A 20,502-nucleotide genomic window follows, 5' to 3' on the forward strand; every position below is an offset into this window, starting at 1 on the left:
TAATATATTTTTTTAATATAATATATTTTTTATAATTTTCTTTTTCTAAAATCTACTTATTTTTTCGAAAAACACTCTTTTTCGCATTTTTCTGCAAAATTCTTTCTCTATATTTTTAGTCATAATTTTAATGTTATCACCGAAACGGTTTTTTGTTTACAGATTTGGATTCTATAGTTTAGTGTATTAATTGAAAAAAATTAAAACCCATTAAAATTCATAGAAGATACAACAAAGAGAAAAAGCTTCAGGAAAATACGTATAATATATGCAGAATAATTTTCGGAAAGAATAATTTTGCTGACGTATCCAAAAATTTAATTGAATTCAGATCAATATTGTTGGATCTATCAAAATGATTATGTAGAAATCTCAAGCATGATGAGTAATATCGATAAAGTTTCGCGCACGCGACATTCTAATAGCCAATTTGAACATTGTACATAATTATTTTGATAATACAATACAACTATTTTCAGATTTAGCTAAATTTTTAGATACTTTAGCAAAACCTTTATGTGTAAATTAAAAATATTTTTCAGAGCTGTTAAGGGTTAAATATTAAATTTTTCAAAAAATTATGTACGCAAATATATATAGAACGGTACAAAACTTAGTCTCGCAATGATTGTTTACTTGAAAACTTTTTTTACAAATTCGCATCGATTAATTTTGTACTACGATAGTTTTTACAATTAACTAAATGAAAAAATACGGGCGACTGCATTGTTATTAACGTCGTCAGGATCCAAACTTCGACGTTCACGTTATTCTTTCAAACTTATAGTTAGAGGCTCGTCGCGGGAGCGGACGAAGTTTCGGAGTTTGTGCTCGGTAGACCCCTTTTGGAGAGAGAGGAGAGTTAAATAAACCTGAGAAAAGACGACGGCGTTTCTTTTTTTCTTTTTTTTTTTCTTTTTTTTCCTCTCCCGCGCGGTAATCGTCGACGTTGACCATCGAGCTTCCAGCTTTCCACACCCTCACTCGCTATTCCGAGGTCATCCCCCGACGTACTTCCCGGCTCGTAGATCGCACCGTCCTTTATCGGATAAAACTCAAGGAAGAAGCACGACCGGCGAAGCCATCGAGCGGCCTGCTGCTCGCCGAAGAAAATGAGATAGCTTAATAAGGCGGCGCGCGTCCTCCGGTGTAATTACGCGCCCCAAGTTCCTCGCTATTTTCGCGCTGCAAGTAATTAGAATACCGATAGCTTCAGCAAGAGCGAGAGCTCGCGCCACCCTCTCAATGCGACGCTTAAGATCCCCATTTATTTCCGGCAGAGATGTCACACAGGATTCGTGCCGGGCGTTCTCCCCCGGAATTTCAGCCAGATAAACGTTGCAGACTCGGATTCGCTGGTAATCGACACCGACGTCGACAGTGTCACGTCGAAACATTAAATGCCGAGTATTATTTGTTCTGATCCGATTACGAGGCGTGCCGAGTTGCTGTAGACATCTGAATGATATGATAACAAAGAGACCTTATGATGTTGATAATTACACAAAGCATTAAGAGAGATCAACACAGACGCAAAATGCCATATGCAATCAATATACATATGAAAATTTTATTTTTATAGTGTTATACATTTCTTTTATATTTAGGAATAAATTGAAGTACATTGACAAACATTTCTGATTAAGAATAAACAAACTAGGAAGTTCTAATTATATCAATAAAAATTCTGTAGGTTCATTTCAACTATAGAATTATAATAGATTCAATTACCAAATTCTTATTTGTCCATTTTCAGAATCTCAATGAATGCAACTAGCATCTTTTTTCAGATACATCAGTTAGAAATTGAATAATAAAGTAAAAATAATATTCATTATCATTTATTCAACTTGTTAAAATATTTGAACGATTTTGATAGGTAATGCAGAAATGACGAATTTGCTAAAATTTAGTTAGATATAAACCTAAAAATAATTTTAACCTATCAAAATTATTATGTAGGACGCTCAAACTGCCAGAATGTCAAAATTGCAGCATTGCTTATGATGTTTAAGATCCATAATTATTTTAATAACCTAATAAAATTATTTCCAGATCTGCACGAAAAGAAAGAATTTGTTAAAGCATCTAAAAACTTAGCTAGATACAGATTTGAAAATAATTTTGTTGGAGCATTCATATAATTTTATTTGTATATAGGTTATTCAAATTGAGTGTTAATAAAATGTTAAAACTCTTTGTAGCTAATCATTTTTGAGAATCCTACGTAATTATTTTGATGGTCCAACAAAATTATTTTTAGAGTTTTAGTGCATTTAGTTAAATTTTTAAATACTTTAGCAAAATCATTTTTTTCCGCATGTAAATCTCTTTGAATTCATGTCTTAAACCTTTTTTTATTTAAGTTATAATTTCGGCAAAGTTATAATTTCTAAACGTCAAAATTGAAAATTTTATTTTATATTATCAATTTATAAACAGTCAGTACATTTAATACCTTCAAAGTAATACTGCTAAAGCGATTATATCCTCGCCAGGTCGACCTGTTCCGAGTTACACGTCTCGAAGGTAAGGCACCAGGATCGCTCGGATGAATAAATAAAGCCTCTATGCTCTCTCCCTCAGTAATTTATTGGCGTGCTATCGAGCGTTCGATCTGAGACGCAGCGGTGGAGGTAAAATGGAAGATGCTGTATTGGGTCGTACTGAGAACGGTAATTTAAATCGCATCGGCAGCGAAGGATGGAAATATTTTCGGCTGAAATATCAAGCAGTTGCGGCGCTGAATGATAAAACGCGCAAAAATTGCGTTAAGCGCATTAACGAAGCGTGGATGCGTTAATATAGTTAAAAAAGAAAATCGGATGATTTTAATTTACAATTTGCCAGAGTAAACGAATGGAAACATAACAGTGGCGGCTGTTATTAATTATGAAATCAATGGAGCTTTGCCACGATTTTTCTAATTTATTATTAGTGGATTTAACTTCATCAAATTTATAGCGAGTTTCCAACTGCACTTCCAATTTTACGTGTTTTACGATGGGAGATTTATGCTCCTTTCTGTCGGAGGCTGAAATTCATGCTCATTTAAGTATCGGTGATCAATCTTTTCATATCATGAAAATTTTCGATGCAAAATTAAGCATATTCGACGGTAGGAAGAGGGAAAAGGGAAGAGAGAAAGCAAGAGGAAAACATGTCGGATCTCGTTCAGCTCGGTTATGGCTTGATATATCGTCCAGTTACACGCACTCGGTGGACTTGCCGGGCTTAATGTGATTTACAGGAGGGACAGAAGTTTCGAGCGATGGACCGTATGTTTCGAAAGCCCGGAAAATTATTGGATACGTGACAACTCGGGTTACTTTGGGCACGTCCAGAAGCGAAATTGACATCGGCGAGGACGGGCAAGGATAAAGTCGTAAAACGATATGACTCGTTACCATCGTGTCTCTCCACTCCGAGCGTCGAGTAACAACTTACAAGCAATAAACCCCCTTGATCAATAAAATACCACCGCAAATACTTTCCTGTATATCTGTTGTTACATATCTCTATACAATAAGTGCAAAAAGTACAAGAAAGATATTTGTTTTAAAAACCTTATTTTTAGAAAGTAAATATTAATTTTTATCATATAGAATAATATTTTGTTATAATATAAATAAGATAACTTTACGAAAATCAAAACTAAAATTTTCGATTGTACGAAAACATTTTGCGCATCCAAAAATAATACAACTTTTTATTTTTTCTTATTATTTTGATTATTACATCTTTTTAAGTAAAACTATTTCGAGAAATATACAATCTATTTTACTCTTTGTTAAGAAATTACTAAATAATCTTTGCTAAAAATAACATTTTTAAAAAAATATTTTCCCTATGTACTTTTTGTATTTCCTACATATTTCACGTTATTTTTTCAAATGTGAATCCTTTATATAAATTACACGAGAGAGGGAACTTAATTGAATTAATTTTGATTATTACGATATATCATATGTGCGACACTTTATATATTTCTGCACAAATAAATTAATAATAATACAAATTAATGTGTGGATTAATGCATATACATAATGTATATATGGATTTTGTATAAATTTCCTGTTTTTCAAAAGATCTATTGCCTGAAAATAGAACTCAATATTATCAGAATCAAAAGGTCGAACATCCTGGTCCTTCCTTGTTGATGCGATCATCCATAGAACATCCTTTTCGCTCTCTCTCTCTCTCGCGTTTCCCTTGGAAAGCTTTCGATGTACCGCGCGAAATTACGTTCCTGGTACGTCGAGTGTTAGAAATTTGCCAGTGACACTGCTCGTTTATCGCCGTGAAATTACGTAGCGCCATTTTCTACAAAAAGTATAATAAAACAAACTCACGGCATGCAGATGTATTGCAAAACAAAGATTAAAGAGACCAGCTGTTACGCATATTTACATTTTTCGGAGATTTGTTTCCGGGGATTAAAATAAACTGATATTACAACAATCTTCCAGATATTTTCTTTTTTAAAACTCGTCAGAAATCTAATTTAAAACGTGGGCTGTGACATTTCATATCGTCATCTGTTTTTATCGTTGTTTATAATCGCGAGTATTTTCTCGTGAGAATTAAGCCAGGCATGAATCGCGATTTTGCTCGTTGTAAATAATACAAACGTTTGTTATCCACAGATCTGAAATATGCAGGCAAACTTTACTAATTCGAATGCGTGCCGTGAATAAAGATTAATGTATTCGCATCACACGCAAGAGAGTATATGAATAAATATCAGCTGGGGGAAGGATAAATGAAAATCGAACGGTCGAATTTAAAAACCTTCTCAGTAAGAGGAAATCGCGTTTGTTGACTGCTAAAAAAGCTTCGTTATTTTCGACTTCATCAAATAGCAACGTTCGCATCTTCAAGTGCTTTCAAAAAGAAATCTGAAAGTTTAGGGGATCTTCCTTGAATAGAAGTTCGGCATTGGTTCGGTATTGTTACCAAAATTGATCAGGATTTGTCGTCGATGTTAACGAGAACTTTATGTAAATGCCGCGCCTTTCGTTTGCAGATGAAACTGCAAGATCTCTCGGTAAATCGCGGAATTATCTTTGAAATTTTCAGAGATAACGATTCCCAATTGACTATTTTCTGCGACTGCTTTAAAAACAACGTTATAATGGCGACAAATACTAGATATTTAATTTTACTATATTTTTATTATCAAACACGATTAACAATAAAATTGACACAAATATAATATACCGTGAAACTTTTTAGTTCAATTAAAAACTAGAGAATGTTCTGGACAGCACTTCAGTTATTTTATCCAAATTTAAACTTCTGTACTACATCTCCGCCTGCTATATCTCATTAATCTCCAGTATTCCCTTGTTAACCAGCCTCAAATTAAATTCGCGCTGAAAAGAGGTATTGTCAAAAGCGCACAGTACTACTATTTTCACAAACAACTTTCTCAACTCTCTTGCCGCTCGTATTCAATTTAACACATAGATATCCTAAATAATTTTTACATTTTTTCGATACAAAAATTTTCGTATAAATGCCGAGAAATATTGGAACACACAAATTATATCGCAAGTGAAGAAATGCGAAAATGATAAGGCGTGGTTATATGTCCGCGACAAGCATGAAGGATGAGGGAAGAAACGAGAGAAACAGAGAAATCCCTCAGAGGGTGAGAAAGCGTGCTCAACACGTGTTTCCCTTATCGCATTCATTTCGAACCACAGAATACAGTCGTTCTAATGCCAGCGTGACGTTCATCGTTACTACACGCTCTTCTTTTACTCGGCGTTACCGAGCGTCTCAGAAGTAAAAGGCGCAAGGACATTGATTTATTTCGTTCTTCAATAATTCCCTTTTATTTTTCTCGTCGCTTTCGATCGCGGCTACCTTTTGATCTATCGCTCTCTCGACATGTCCAACCGACGACCGATGATATTCATCGCCTTTTCTATTGCTCTCTTCCTCCCAACATTCTGTTATCCTTCTCCTGATCCTTTCAGCTCTTTGCAATTTTATTTCTCCTCGTCGAAATCATTGCCGGCACCTTCCGTTGGTCGGTGTATGCCAAATAGCCAAACCCTTGATAAAGAACTCTCTAGCAAGGCTATTTGATGAGTTTAACAAAGGGAGACTGCAGGAATTCGCGTGTGACAACGGCGGCATTCGCGTTGATTTCACGATTAAAATTTTATCACATTCAGTTGACTTTATGTTCGGGAGTTGCAACGCGAGTTTGTTTTGACGGTACACAAAAAATGTTTGTGCACTGAAAATTAAAGCGATGAAAGGTAAAATTTTCCTGTAAAAAAAAAACGATAATAAAAAGCAGACAGAGAGACGTAACAGCAAACGATGGCGTGAAATAATATAATAAGGTTTGATAGGGAGACTCAGGAAAATTTTATATTCGCAATAAAGAGGAAAAGTTAGGAGAATTGTCAAACATCCTCTTCCCTAAATACTCGCAATGTGTACAATGAGAGTTATACATACTGAAAAGATATCGCGGATTGATCCCTGTACTTCAAAATGTCAGATATCCTTCGTTCATCTCGAGACTCGGCGGTGAAACGCGATAAAGGAAACACGTATTGAGCACGCTTTCTCACTTCTCGCAACCACCACTCGCTTCGAGCCTTCATCATTATCTCTATCTTCTCTCGATATATAAGCTCATGCCCGTTCATATCGCTTTTTCACACCCTGCTCGCTTCCTCAATCTCATATCTCAAACTCGTTCGACTTCCTCTTACTAAGAATTTTCGACAGCGTCGAAAAGTCACGAAGAAAAACGATAATTGAAAATATCTCTCTTAAAAATTGGATACTTCCGTAAAAATTTTGTTTTCAATATAAAAATTTGATAGAAAAATAATTATTTTAAGTCTTGTTACTTAATATATTATATGTATATTAACAAAAAACAAAAAGTGGTTAATATATTTCATAATATAAAATATAATGTATGAGTAAAAGAGAGATATCCGATTAATTAAAATAGATTAATAATGCAATAATGCCCGTTTAAACATAATAACAATATCCGATTAATTAGAACAGATTAATGAATAAAAAAAGATTGTTGAAGTGGCAAATCTTTTACAACCTTAAATTTCGAGATTATCATGTATTTCCAATTATTTAACTTGATTTTTTTATTATGAAACTGAATAATAATTGGCTAAAGGAAGAATATATATAATATAAATTTTTACAAAACCGATTTGACAATATGAAAAAATTCATATTATTAAATACAAAATTAAATATTTTCTTTTTTACTTTTTTAATTAAAAATGATCATATTTTTTAATAAAAAAATCAGAAAAGTGTTTTTAATTGAAATTGCCTTTTCAATTTAGTCTTTATATAAAATGCGATATATAAAGTGCGATATTCCATAAAATATATGCTAATTAATAATTTCTTAATTTATTATCTGTTTATATATTTTTATTTAATTATTTCTGAAAGAAAAAGCTTTTACAACACACACACACTCATAAATATCACTTGAATTTCTATACGCAATACCGTAATATAAGGATTAATTTTCAAACAAAGATAATATATTAAAATAAATAAAAAAATCATTGTTTTAGTACGTCTTTCTAGTACTGCCTCAGGCATTTTGTTCGTTGTCGCTTTTTTCATCTCGTAAGCCGAGCAGTGCCGGGCTTTGATGAGCCACTATTAACGAGACTCTCTATACGTCGGATAATCCTGAATCGGTAACGACCGCCGGGAATTGGGTCAAAAGCCTGGTCAAGCGATCATTCGGCAATCGAACGGCAAATAACTATTCCCACTTGCATTCGTGCAACACCGATTTTGTAATGATTCCGCGCACGGAAATGCAATCCACCGCACGCGCTTCTACGCGTGAAATCGATCTTTATTTTCGCGTGTGCAGCACAGAGGACAAAAGTTATGGTTGTGTTAATCACATGGTCAACGCAACGCACATTTTGCTTCATAGATTTTATGATAACAGAGGATTGTACTAGAGCCGATTAACAAAAAAAAAAAAAATAACTGCTTATGTTTTCAAAAATTTGTTCCGATAGGCACTTCGAGATATATAGATATGTACGTAACAGTAACGGTTGTCAACGGTAGCGGAAGTAAGGCAAATTATACTTGTTATCTTAGTCGACTCGCGAATAACGAAGTGACAGTGTTCACGGAACACTGGAGAACGGATTAATCGATTGAAATTTTGCATAATCTGACCCGTCATGACGTAGATGGTTTCAGGGCATTCACCGACCCGATATAGTCGAAGTTGCTTGTGTTATAATCTCAAGAGACATAGCGAAGAAGCTAACATGAAGATATCGAATTTCTGGTTTGTACACTGTTTTCCTCAATAAAGATTAATTGAAACTCTCACATAATCTCGCAATATAAATAACCTTTTCATAAACATACATATTTATGTTAGATTAATATTGAGTTTAGAACAGAATCGCTTATATGAATATAGCAACCAAGAGGAGCATCAATTATGGTAAAAGTTAGAATAATATTTCTATATGTATTTTAAACACATTTTATTTTCAGATTGCGCGTCAATTTTTTTTCGGACTTACAACACAATCAAACTAAAATAATAATTTCACAAATGTGAAAAAATATCTGATCATTAATTTAATATTATTAAACTTGTAAAAAACTTTATTGCGAAAAACATTGTCTTAATAAAAATATTTATGCTAATTTGTAATATGAAAATTAAAAATGTGAAAATTAAAAATGTATATAAAAAAAGGATAATTTTCCAAGAGAATCAGATATATATTTTATTTACACTCCCTAAAATTTTTAGAGTGAATTGTCACTTTGAAAAGTGAAATCTCACTCTTAAAGTTTAAAAATTGAATCACTCCTTTTCAAAACTCAATTTTTACTCTTTAGAGTGAAAAGATTCCATTTCAAAGAATTTAAAGCATATTTAGTTTAATATAAAGTTTAATATAAAGATAAAAAAAATCTATGTAAAAAAAAGATAATCTTCCAGAAATTAAACATCAATGTATTCAATTATATATTTTATAATAGTCATTGTGTTGAAAGCATTTCATCTAAGGAAAATAATCCATATCTATACTGCTTATGCTTATCAATTTTTTTTCTACGAAAGTCATTGCATCACGTTTACAGAAGAATTATCAATCATTAGGCGATAATTCAGCCGATGATGATCGCTTCAATTTTCTATGTCATGTGTCGATTGCAAATGTGAGCACCGTCCTCGAATAAGCGGTATCATTTTTCTTACATGTGAGATTGCTGCACTCTTAACAAACGTCAAGTCATTGTTATCGGACGTTCAGAATGAGGGGACGATTTTCCGGCGCGAAAAAGAAACGGCAGAAGCAAAATCGATGAGTCGAGGCAACGCTGATTGATCTTGGGCTATTCTCAACGGGGTTTATAAACGAAGCGCATTAAGACAGACTAACCGCCGCTATTTAGTACTGAAGGTAAACTCAAGCGCTAAGTAATTAATTTTTAAACGGACCTTACATAAGTTCTTCCCTGGAAAATTTTCTGAAAAAGCATTCCAGTACAGATTAATAATGGATTGCATATTCGAGCTCCAAAAGAAGCATATGAATTAATAAGAAACGTTAAACGAGCGCGAGATTGATGTAAAACCATTATGTGGTTTATATGTCTATTTACGTATATCATCGAAATGAAAGATTCCTGATGGAAATTTCGTAGAAATATTTTTATCTCTGAACATGATAAAAGCAATAAAATTATATGCTTATAAAAAATTCACTAAACTTGTTTCTTATCGCATGTCTGGAACGGTTGTAATACTAAATTCGAGTTTTCATATCACACATTAAACAGGCCATGATAAATAGGATACCGAGCAACCGAATTAATCCTCCGCATTAAAAATTTGTGAGGCAACTTGTATAAAAAGCATTACAAAATGTACAGTGTACAGTGTGAAAGGGATAAAATTCGCGACGGTCGGTGTAACAGAACGCAGATAACTCAATGCGCATTTAATTAGCGATGAATTTTTTTCTGCTTTCCTCTAACGAGCGCACCGCGACGTTGTACCGCGGCATCGTAATTGAAAATGGAAGAGAAATACGAGTTAACGTCGCGTCTAAGAGTGGAAGCAAAAAGAATCTACTATATGTCTACTCATCGAGGACGGTCGCATATATCCGGTTTTCATTAACTGTTTGCGACTCGATTTGCTCGGATGCATGTCGACGTATCGCGTAAATATCATCGAGAAATTGTATTTACTGCCCAGTAACATATGTACATGGTACACACAAACGAGGACATTGCGAATTTCCGCTATTCCTTATCTTCTACTGACGTATTATCAGCTAATAAATATTTCAATTTCATCAAGCCATGCATTCATTCCTTATTAATTTATACTCACATTATGAATAGAATTCAACGAAAATATGATTGTAATCTTTAATTCGTAATTACGTTTTAGTTTAATTTCTCATGTGTTATTAATATATACGTAATATTCTTCAATTTACCGCAAATTGAAGTAAGAGACCAAAAGATAAAATAGAACAGAGATTTGATTCAATGTGATTTTCATGAATGTCATTTAAGCAATTACAGAAGAGAGCTCCCTCATGTCATTTTCCAAGAAAATACGTGTCTCGAATAGAAAAATATCCGAATGATTATTTTTATCAATCATACAATATGATTTGCCTTTGCTCCTCTGCCATCATCTTCCATTATCGTTCACGGTGTCACGTCTAAATTGAATAGAGCATAAATTATACTTGTCGCATTCATGCCGGCAATTATTCAACGCGCCACTGCAAAATCTCGCAGTGAGACGTATGTTCCATGCTCTATTAAAGGGACAGAATCGTTCCCTTTGTAGAACGCAATCCGTTTCCAAACACCGCGTTCTTGCATTTCTCATGTCTCCGAGAATCCGATAAAAACCAACCTGGTTGCTCCAGCGCGGAGTCCGTCCTGGGTCATCCAAAGAGAGAGAGAGAGAGCTCTTCCGGGCGGATCGAAACGCAGCTGCAGCTTCTATGGTACGGGACACCGCCGCGCCGCCCTTCTTCTCTTCGGGGTGGTTCGCAGCTCGATAGAAGCGAAACAACTCCTTCGGCACTGCACACCGCCAATGTAATACGCGACGAGAGCGGGACGCCTCGTGTACCGGCGATTACTGAACGTGCGATCCATGCAACACTCTCCGCGGAGGCGTCGCGACGCTCACTGCGGAGACTCCGTCGCGTACCCGCCCTTATAGCATCGTGTTGCGCTCGCACTGCGCCCCCTGTGCCCCCTAACCACCCTTCCACCTTCCTAGTCCGCCGCACCACCGCCGCTACTCTCTCTCTCTTCACGTTCCCCTCTCCAACGCCTCGCACAACTTCCAACCCTCTCACGGCGCACCTTACGGGGGATAACGCGAGTGCTCGTTCGAGGGACCAACCGATGCATTCTTCGGAGATGCTTCGTCGCCTGATGCTGCGAGCTCCAGGTAGAAACGAGGGAATGGATTTCTTCGTGCTCCTTCGGTTACTCAATCCTTTGTTTGCGATTGCATTAAAGTGGAAAAATACGCTTCGCCGTATTCTATACTCGCGACGTGCCACTTTATTGTTGTCCCATCAGTGCAGACGATACGTCTCAAGGATACGCGTATCAAAGATTTGACTTGGGTTACTGATCTTTTTGCGTAACTTCTGCACTTGCATAACTTTCGACGCTGGTAAAACAGACAAGTAAAACCATTGTAAAAAATTAATGTGACGAAATGTTCCGTAACAAAATACTCGAGAGACACATGAGATTATTTTTTTAATTATTTTATTTACTAGACACTCAACATTAAATAACATTAACGTGGCAGTACTTATATATACATTTCACGCTTCGTCCTCGTAAATGGCCAAGTCGTTCGTCATAAAGCCCTTCCAGAGGTATTATAACGCAGTACACGTCAACCACGTGCCTCAGAAATGGTGCGAGATATTTGTGCGAATTTTTTTTTTCAACATTTATATAGGATCTTTATATAGGATCAATTAAAAAGCATGTAACGTTGCACGCCCGTTGAGGCAATTAAATTAAAAGTCCTACGTTTAAAGAGAAATAATTTCTTTTACGGCACGCTCAGGCGGACTCGCGTATCAGTTTACGGAACAATGCAGCTGCTGAAGGGATAAAAGTGTCCCTATCTCGAGAGTTTTGGCACTAACAAAGTTATTTACCGCGTCAGGCGCAAATGCCAATTTAAGAGGTAACCGTTATAATGACGCTAAAGTCAAACCGGCAAGCTGATAAGATTTAACTTGTTGAGCGCAGCGACAGACATTGGGCGTAGCTTGCTAGCGAGAAAATACATCTCCGTGCAACAAGAAACTTTAACTCTGAAAATGGTTCGGAACATTTCTAGATGTCAGCGAGTTAATTCCGACATTTACATTTACGTCACCGTAATAAAATTGATCGATAAAACGCTGATTTTCCGATAGTAACAAGTTTGGTAAGGAGATGTATCTTTTTTGTGTGAGAATACATTTTGTTTTCTCGAATTAAGAGAAAATTGTGAAATCGAGCATAATGATAATTGAATTATTTAAATTCATTATCATAAAATTCTACTCTGAAGAACTGATATTTTTTTTACAATAGCTCTCTGATTTATAAAATTTTAAATGTAACAGATAACAACTATATCAGTGCACAATAATAAAAAATTAAATCATCCAAATATCTATAAACAGCAAAAGTAAAATTGTATCTACTTATTAAGTTTTTATTATTTTATATCTATTTTAAGCTTTCTATTGTTATATTTATTTAAAATTTTTCTATTTCTCATAAAAAATGTCAATAATATTTATTATCCAGAAAATATTAATATAGCATGTAAATTAATTTATATATTTATACATTTTGTTTCTTTTTTAAGAAAAATGAACTTGAAAAAAAAAATCTTCTTTTTGACTTATTGTCATGTCTTTTATATTTCTTTAAATTTTAGCATATCTAATATTTCTGTGAAATAAACAACGTATGATGACATTATAGGACTGACGTTACAACTTTCAACTTTCTTTTACGACAAGACATATACTAGTACGACACGTGCTGTCGCTCTAGAAAATTGCGATTCTGAGTAAGGTCGACACGCATCATATTCAGGAGGATGCTCATAATCCTTATCTACTTAATACCTAAGAGAAAATATGTATCGCGACTTAATGTCAAAGGTAACACAAAATATCCTTTGTGATAATGTATCATTTAATCTTATCAAATATGTTTGAATTATATATATTCGCTAAAAAGAAATTGGTTACAACTTACCTTAAAAGCAGAATTCTGTCGCTAATTTACGCTTTTTGTGGACACTGTATCTATCATTCTGACACAAACCGTATTTCAGACCGTTAGTCTTCCAGCATCATTAATTTAGCCATCGTAGGGACACACGTCATCATCATGGTATCTAGATTCATCGGAGAGGAAAAAAAAGAGTCAGAGCTCAAAGAAGCGTTTCTTTCGAAGGTTAAACTTCTTCGTTCGTGACATGATCCTAACTATCCCTGTCAAGCGACCAATTGGTTATTCAGTTTTACTTGAACATCATTTTTATGCTTTTTTTGATTGATGACATGTTTACAATACGATTCTTAATCCGGGAATAGTCATTTGGAATATTTTTACACTTCAGCGACGAAAACATTTAACTTTGTTGTAAAATATCATTTGTATGGATCGTTTAACCTCTATTGTAGTAATATTATTTATACGAAATGTTTAACGATTATTTTATATGGATCGTTTAACTTAATATTTCTCTTCTTTTTTAATAATTGTTCTTCACCTTTATATATGTGCAATTCTATAAAAACCTGCAATAAAATAGCGTTCTATTTATTAAAATCTATATATTTTTTTAGAAAAATTGTTATAATAAATTACTTAACGCGTTATTCCATTTATTATTTATTCTATTTTTATTTATATTTTACAGAAAATTATGATTAAGTCTATATCTATAGTATTCTCAAATAATTTAATAACAATAAATAAAAAAATAATTTACAAATATACAATATGTTTTTAATAATTTTAATTAAGATATAAAAACAGTTCAGGTAATTATTTAGTAAAAAAATCAGATGACTAGTCTCGGATTAAACAAATGGAAAGAAGATTTAACTGTTATTAAAAATTATATTATATTATATAATAATTAGTGCGTAATGTACTTAGCGTTAAAAAAATATTTAAAAAATTACAAACAGATTTAAAAAAAATATATAATGCTTAAATGCAATGAATTAATCAGAAAATTCTTTCTAACTTGATGAAATAAAACTTTTCAAAACGATTCAAAACTTCACTTAATAATCACTCAATACTTTGTCCAATAGATTATATAATTGTTTCCGTAAATTTAGCAAAGATATTACTTTTTGTGCACAAAATGATATGAAAGAAGTGTATGAATATGACAAGAAATAAATCTCAACGTATGATTTTCGTCTCATTGATTAAGGAAAAAGAACGTGCGGATTATACCCTTAAAAAGCTGTCTTTTCAACGGTCCACGAGACAGTCCTTCAGTTTCCGGCTGAAAGGATATCTAATGGTCGAATCTAGTGACCCTCTGTGACCATTCTTAAGGACACGGGATGAAATTCAACAAGACCAATGTGAAATATCTTGTTTATTCGATAACAATTTCGCCTCTTCCGGCGTGGAAGCATGACTGCGAGGTTATTGTACAAAAATTATTAAGTTCTGTTGTACACACCTAATATAGGTGTTGATAACTATTTACAGCTCTTTCAAATATTATTAGAAAATTCTTAAGAAACATAATAGTTTTTTTGATCAATAATCTCGATTTCGCTTCAACATTCATATTCGACGTACTATTCATATAGCGCGAAGTTACGTTTAAGGCACTTGTATTATCAAAATATATAAATGGATGTAAATCGCCACACAGTAATTAAACTATGGGATAACAATTCGAGGTATATTCGCGCGAGATATAAGCCGGAAGTTACGTGAATCCGCGATCGATGAAAAAAGAATCGACAATTTCGCGAAGAAATCACAAATCGATCGCGAGTTTCTGCTTTCTTCGAAGAGCAGAAACTCGCTTTTTTCTTCATTTCTACGTTTTCATTCTTTTTAGTTCCCTTATATCGTTGAATAGTCCTCAAGCAGAATCTCGCCAAAATGCGTTACGACGTAATCGTGATAATACATCATTATACAAAGTGGTTGCCCGATGATGAGACTTGCCCATACGACGATGTTGCCCCATCTGGCGCCGTAGTATCGTTCCGCCATCTTGCTCAACACCGATAGTGGTAGCTAGAATGAACAATTAGCGTTGCACGACCGGAATTTCCGTACTTAGGAACGGACAGGGTAGATCTTGTACGTGCATACAAGATGTAGTGCATCACGTAATTTCATGTAAAGCATAGCAAATGATGTTGCAACGTCTGAAATCCCGGAATATGAAATCTACAATGACAATTAAAGACATCTTAACTGACGTCTATTAAGAGAGTAATTTAATCCCAGCTACTTTATACATATTCTTCCTCTGATTATGTTTAATTTATTTAAAATTACAGCTTGACTGAATCCTTTATTTTATTTTCCAGGATCCAACAGCAACCTTCAGCAATCCAGAATATTATTGTCTAAAGCCGAAAGAAAGCTAGAAAGTCTTTGAGGAATCAACAAGAATTTCTTGACAATAGAGTCAATATTTGCACAATCAATAAGAGGCGCAAAGCAAAAGCAAGAAGTTCTTACCTGCCCCATCATACCCATAAACGCCCATATCTTGAATGTCCTTAAGGGTACACTGACGAGATATTCGTGGAAGAAAGCGCTAATAAAGAAGACAGTCAACGACGCCGTGGTTTTACCATAGCCCATTTCTACTATCGGAATATAGAGATGTCTGTAACATAAGTCATCAATAAAATACAATATATTCAAATTATAAGTGGAAATTAGACTGATAAGAGTAAATCAATTAAGACCGTGTTTTTCATTTGTTGGTTAATTTGCGATTACAGTTAACTTGATGGTAATGTTAAATCGCATTTTTCTATTTATAATTAACCACTGATGGTTTTGTAGTAAATAACTTTTAAAGTTACAAAATTCATTAATTTAGTAATTAATCATAGCTAAAAAAACACAATTTACATTATCATCAAGTTAAGTGAAATTAAGTTTTAAACCAAACGTTAATAAAGTTAATAAAATTATTAAGCTTAAATACCACAATCAGATAATGAACTGAAATTTAACAGAGAAAAATATATCCTATTTTCAGTTAAAAAGGTCTTGGTACTTATATTCATAGCAGCTTTGCAAATAAATTTTTCAGTTCTTTATAAAGCACGTCATTTCAATTTGTCAAACTTGAAACATAATCATAAACTAAAGTTGGAAATAACATCACAAATTATATTAATCGTTAATTCAATAATGACAAAAATATCTTAATATATTGGAATATAATTAAATTTTCATTCGTGGATTTTGTTTAGAAATAAAAAGTATTTTTATATTAGAATCATGTGAATTCTTTTTTTTATTCCTGTCCTTTTAATATTTTTATATTGGTCACGTAGTTCTGGCAAAATTGCACATTCAATAATAGAAAACGATCTAAAAAGGTTTAATCAAAGATTAAAGATCCTGATTTTAATCGTAACAAACCCGGAAAAAATATATTTAGAGCACGTTTCGTTTATTATACCGATAATACTATTATCACAAAGGAATACGCATTTCTATGGTATCCGCGCTCTCAGACGGTAGTTGTGTTACAGAATGCAAAAGTCGTTAGGCCGATAAGGCAAACAAAAAGTACGACGGCGCGAAGTCGCTCCGAAAAATTAAAGCAATATTCAGAAAAGTTTCGCAACATTTCGGTTTGGCAACACTCTACCATTATCGTTTTCGTTTGTATGGCCGAACAAGTAGAATCGGGGCAACTCAGGAAAGAGTCGTTAGCCGCTTGGCTATCAGTGAAGATGCGTCGGAAAGAGAGCAAAAATGCAGAAGAACGTACTGAAAGAGAACGGGAAAAAAATATGAGAAGAAAGCAGTAGAAAGCAGAGAACATTCAAAGGTGATACGACGACAGTTCTAAGGATTTTCGGGCCATACACGCATCCTCAGAACTCTTGTTGCCGTCAGATCCTTCTTCCGCATTGCATCGTGCTTTCTTTTCCTTCAAACGAAGCGAACGTCTCCTTCGCGCAAGACGTTTGGGAATATCTCCAGTTATGTAGGTATTATAAGCGTCGCGAAGAATAAACAGCCTTAAGTGTGCATCACGATGCGTATCGGCTTTTCCTATTACAAATCTGAAAAGGCGTCGGCAGTGGTCTCAACATTCTCGTCAACAACGACATACCTTTGTATGTTGTCGTATCTCTCACTCTGGGGAGCATTTCCATTTTTACCTCGACCACCCTGCATATTGCCGCGTATACTATGGCTGCGTGCCAGTCGCAGTTTGCAAATGCAACTGCGTATCTCAGTCGTGGCGGAAAAAAGAAACGGGCGAACGACGTAAGCGGGCAGGTGCGTCGCCGAGGTAAAAAGGAAACGCGAGCAGTGCCTGGGCTTGAAATTCATGTCGCGAAAACTCGCATGGCGTCTCTTTAGCGATCCCTATTTTTCTCCATTTTTATGTCATTTAAAAAGGGAGCATGGCCAGTCATTCTCATGGTACGTGTCGCGTTTTATAAGGATTATACGCTATAAGACAATCCCTCTTGTTATGCAGTGGTGACTACTATTCCACATTACGTCATGTCTCTTGGAACTAACTTAAATAACGCGATTCTCTTTAGCATGATCAAATTAAGTTCCTACACAATAGAAATATTACTTGAGCTTATACTATGAGATATCAAAGAAAAATGTGGAGTCCTTGTAAGAATCTCAAAGTATCCCGTCACGAAATTTCTAATATTCTAATATTCACGAAAAGCAGTAGATTGACTCTTTACATGACATTCATGGTAAACCTTGCGCAGTTTGTACGTGGCAATTCCGACGATTCCCTTTTCTCTCGGTCACATAATAAGAACTTCGTACGGCCACTTTTACAAGGATTTAAACTTTCTTTTGGGCTACTTTCAAAGTACAAAGAACCAGCGCGTTCTTGAAAGGAGGTCGTCACTATGGGCTCGAGTTGTTAGGTGCACGTGCGATGGGTAACCGTAGAAGATGGAAGGCCCGCTAGAAAAGTCTTTCGGAAGTTCGCTGATTGTATTGAGCGGGGGATGTATAATCTAATGTGGCGGCGACAGCCGAGATGTATGGGTTGAAGGAGACATTTTAGGCGGAATAAAAGGTTTTCGCAAGGAAGCTCAATCTTATAAAACGAAAAACTGTCTCTCATGTAATGTCTCACATAATGTCCTCATACATGTATATAACTATGCGAAAATTTGTACGTAAAAACTCAAGCTATTCTTATAATGTCGACAAGCTTATTAGGTTAATGAAATTTTTGCAACTTTACACAAAGAAAATTGAGTACACAAAGTGTTAGAGATCGACATTTTTCCTTACCTACTTGATGTTTGTATGTAATAGGTAAAGCGTGTCAGAATTATTGAGACGATGCACAAATGTTATGTTGAAATGACGGTCATAGCTGTGAAATAACCTCAGCGAGACGCGTATTGCATTATTATATAATCATGTTATCTCTACAGTCAAAGGTGCAAAGTAAAGCGCCGGAAGAGTTTTTCCTTCTATAGCGTGGAAGGTACGCGAGAAACTGAGTATTACGGAACGGAGAGATGGCAAAGGGTAAATAGCATAAGGGAGTGGTATATAAGAGAAAGAGAGAGAAAGAGAGAGGAAGAGAGAGAAAGAGATAAAAATAGTTGAAGAAGTAAAGAGATGAGGCCGTCACAAGTCGGATCTTTGATCGACTTTTCTCTGTTCAATCTAACCGAGGTTAAACTTCGTTAATAAGTATGCTCCTCTTTAAGAAGATTCAATTACATTTTTCGCCAATAACGATAATATGATCTAACGTTCAGTCTATGTAAAAGAAGAGAAGTTTCTATGTATCAAAAACATCTAGCTGCATGCATTTTATGCGCATACATTCATTAATTACATTCAACTTCGTTCAATAAACGACTATCTATATATTATCATTTTTCATATTTTTTCTTAATAGACTTTTTAATAACACATATTAGTTATCATATATAATTCGATCAAAGCTGTCATTTTATAATGTTCCTTCTTACAATTAATGAGCTTTCTAATAATAAATCCAGTTACTGGATTAATTCATACTAATAATTCACTCATTCAGTCATTAATATATTAAAAATATAACGATAATCACGTTATCATTTCTAAAAATGGCAATATTTCAACTAATATAACTAATAATGTTTTAAATGAAACATATATTTGTTTATATCAATTATAAAAATTTAAAAAACAGTTGTTATTATTAATGTAAAGTTAAATAAAAATTGCATTTTTATCTCTCAATAAGCTGAATGTAATAACAATAGCGCAATTGAACTATTTTCAACTAATTTTATAAAAAATCATAATAAAGAAACTTCTGATATCAAGTATTGCTATAAATAAAACGGTTTATTCACCGCACAGCCCAGCGATGCACCGGCGCGTTCCAAGTTCTCCAGAACGTATCGATATTGTTAGCGTTCCACCAGTCACTGTAAAAATTCCGATCTGCAAAGTGTAGTAACTCGCCCAACAGATTGAGAGAAGAGTGAAATGTCAAGTAGAAAAAGCAAAGCCATACTAGATGATTTGGTATCTGAAACGATAAAAAAAATTAAATATATAAGTGTAAATGATTAAAATCATTACAGTTGCAGGATGCTATTTCATTTGTGCGTTTTTATCGTACGACAAATGTGTACAGAATAGAGAGCTCCTCAGATCTCTCTATCTCATAGCTAATTAACAGACTTGAAAAATTTGTCGTATGACAAAAACGAAAATGAAATATCATTCGCAGAATGTCATTTATAACAGAATCAAGAAGGAGCTTTAAGAGCTTAATCCATCAAGAATAGAATGTATTCTATTTATATAATTCATTTAATATAAGGTAAACTTATTTATGTTTTGATAATCAAATTGATAAGATGCCCACACGGAATTCAGAAGTTCTAGGTTTGAATCGCAGCTGAGATGATATTTTTCACAATAAATTATTTACGATACTTTAAAAATACTTATTAAAGATTAATAATATTAAATTGCTTCTTTTTAATGTGCGATATTGCATAGCTTTAATTTAACAATAAGTTTCAGGATTGACAAATAATCAGCGCACAATTTTTTAAACTGAAAATTGTAAAAATTTACACATGCTAAAACATCAAAAGACTCATTATGACGGAATATGATATTTCCTTTATTTATTTATGTTAAGTTTATTTTTATATAATATTAATACGTATT

At 34.1% G+C, this 20,502-nt stretch overlaps 1 protein-coding gene across 2 annotated transcripts in view; it reads right to left on the reverse strand.

The window, feature by feature from the left end:
- Positions 1-14,702: 14,702 nt before the first annotated feature.
- LOC108689036 (diacylglycerol O-acyltransferase 1) overlaps positions 14,703-20,502 on the reverse strand; it is a 102,866-nt gene continuing 97,066 nt past the window's right edge. For both annotated transcript variants that reach the window (XM_018195632.1, XM_018195631.1), the window contains 3 exons: positions 19,671-19,849; positions 15,814-15,964; positions 14,703-15,360 (listed from right to left, as the gene is read on the reverse strand). In XM_018195632.1, the coding sequence (XP_018051121.1) occupies positions 15,184-15,360; positions 15,814-15,964; positions 19,671-19,849 (507 nt within the window). In that variant the 3' untranslated portion in view covers positions 14,703-15,183. The remainder of the gene's footprint in view (positions 15,361-15,813; positions 15,965-19,670; positions 19,850-20,502) is intronic.

Source organism: Atta colombica, unplaced genomic scaffold (genome assembly GCF_001594045.1).
Source record: "Atta colombica isolate Treedump-2 unplaced genomic scaffold, Acol1.0 scaffold254, whole genome shotgun sequence".
Taxonomy (NCBI): Eukaryota; Metazoa; Arthropoda; class Insecta; order Hymenoptera; family Formicidae; genus Atta; species Atta colombica.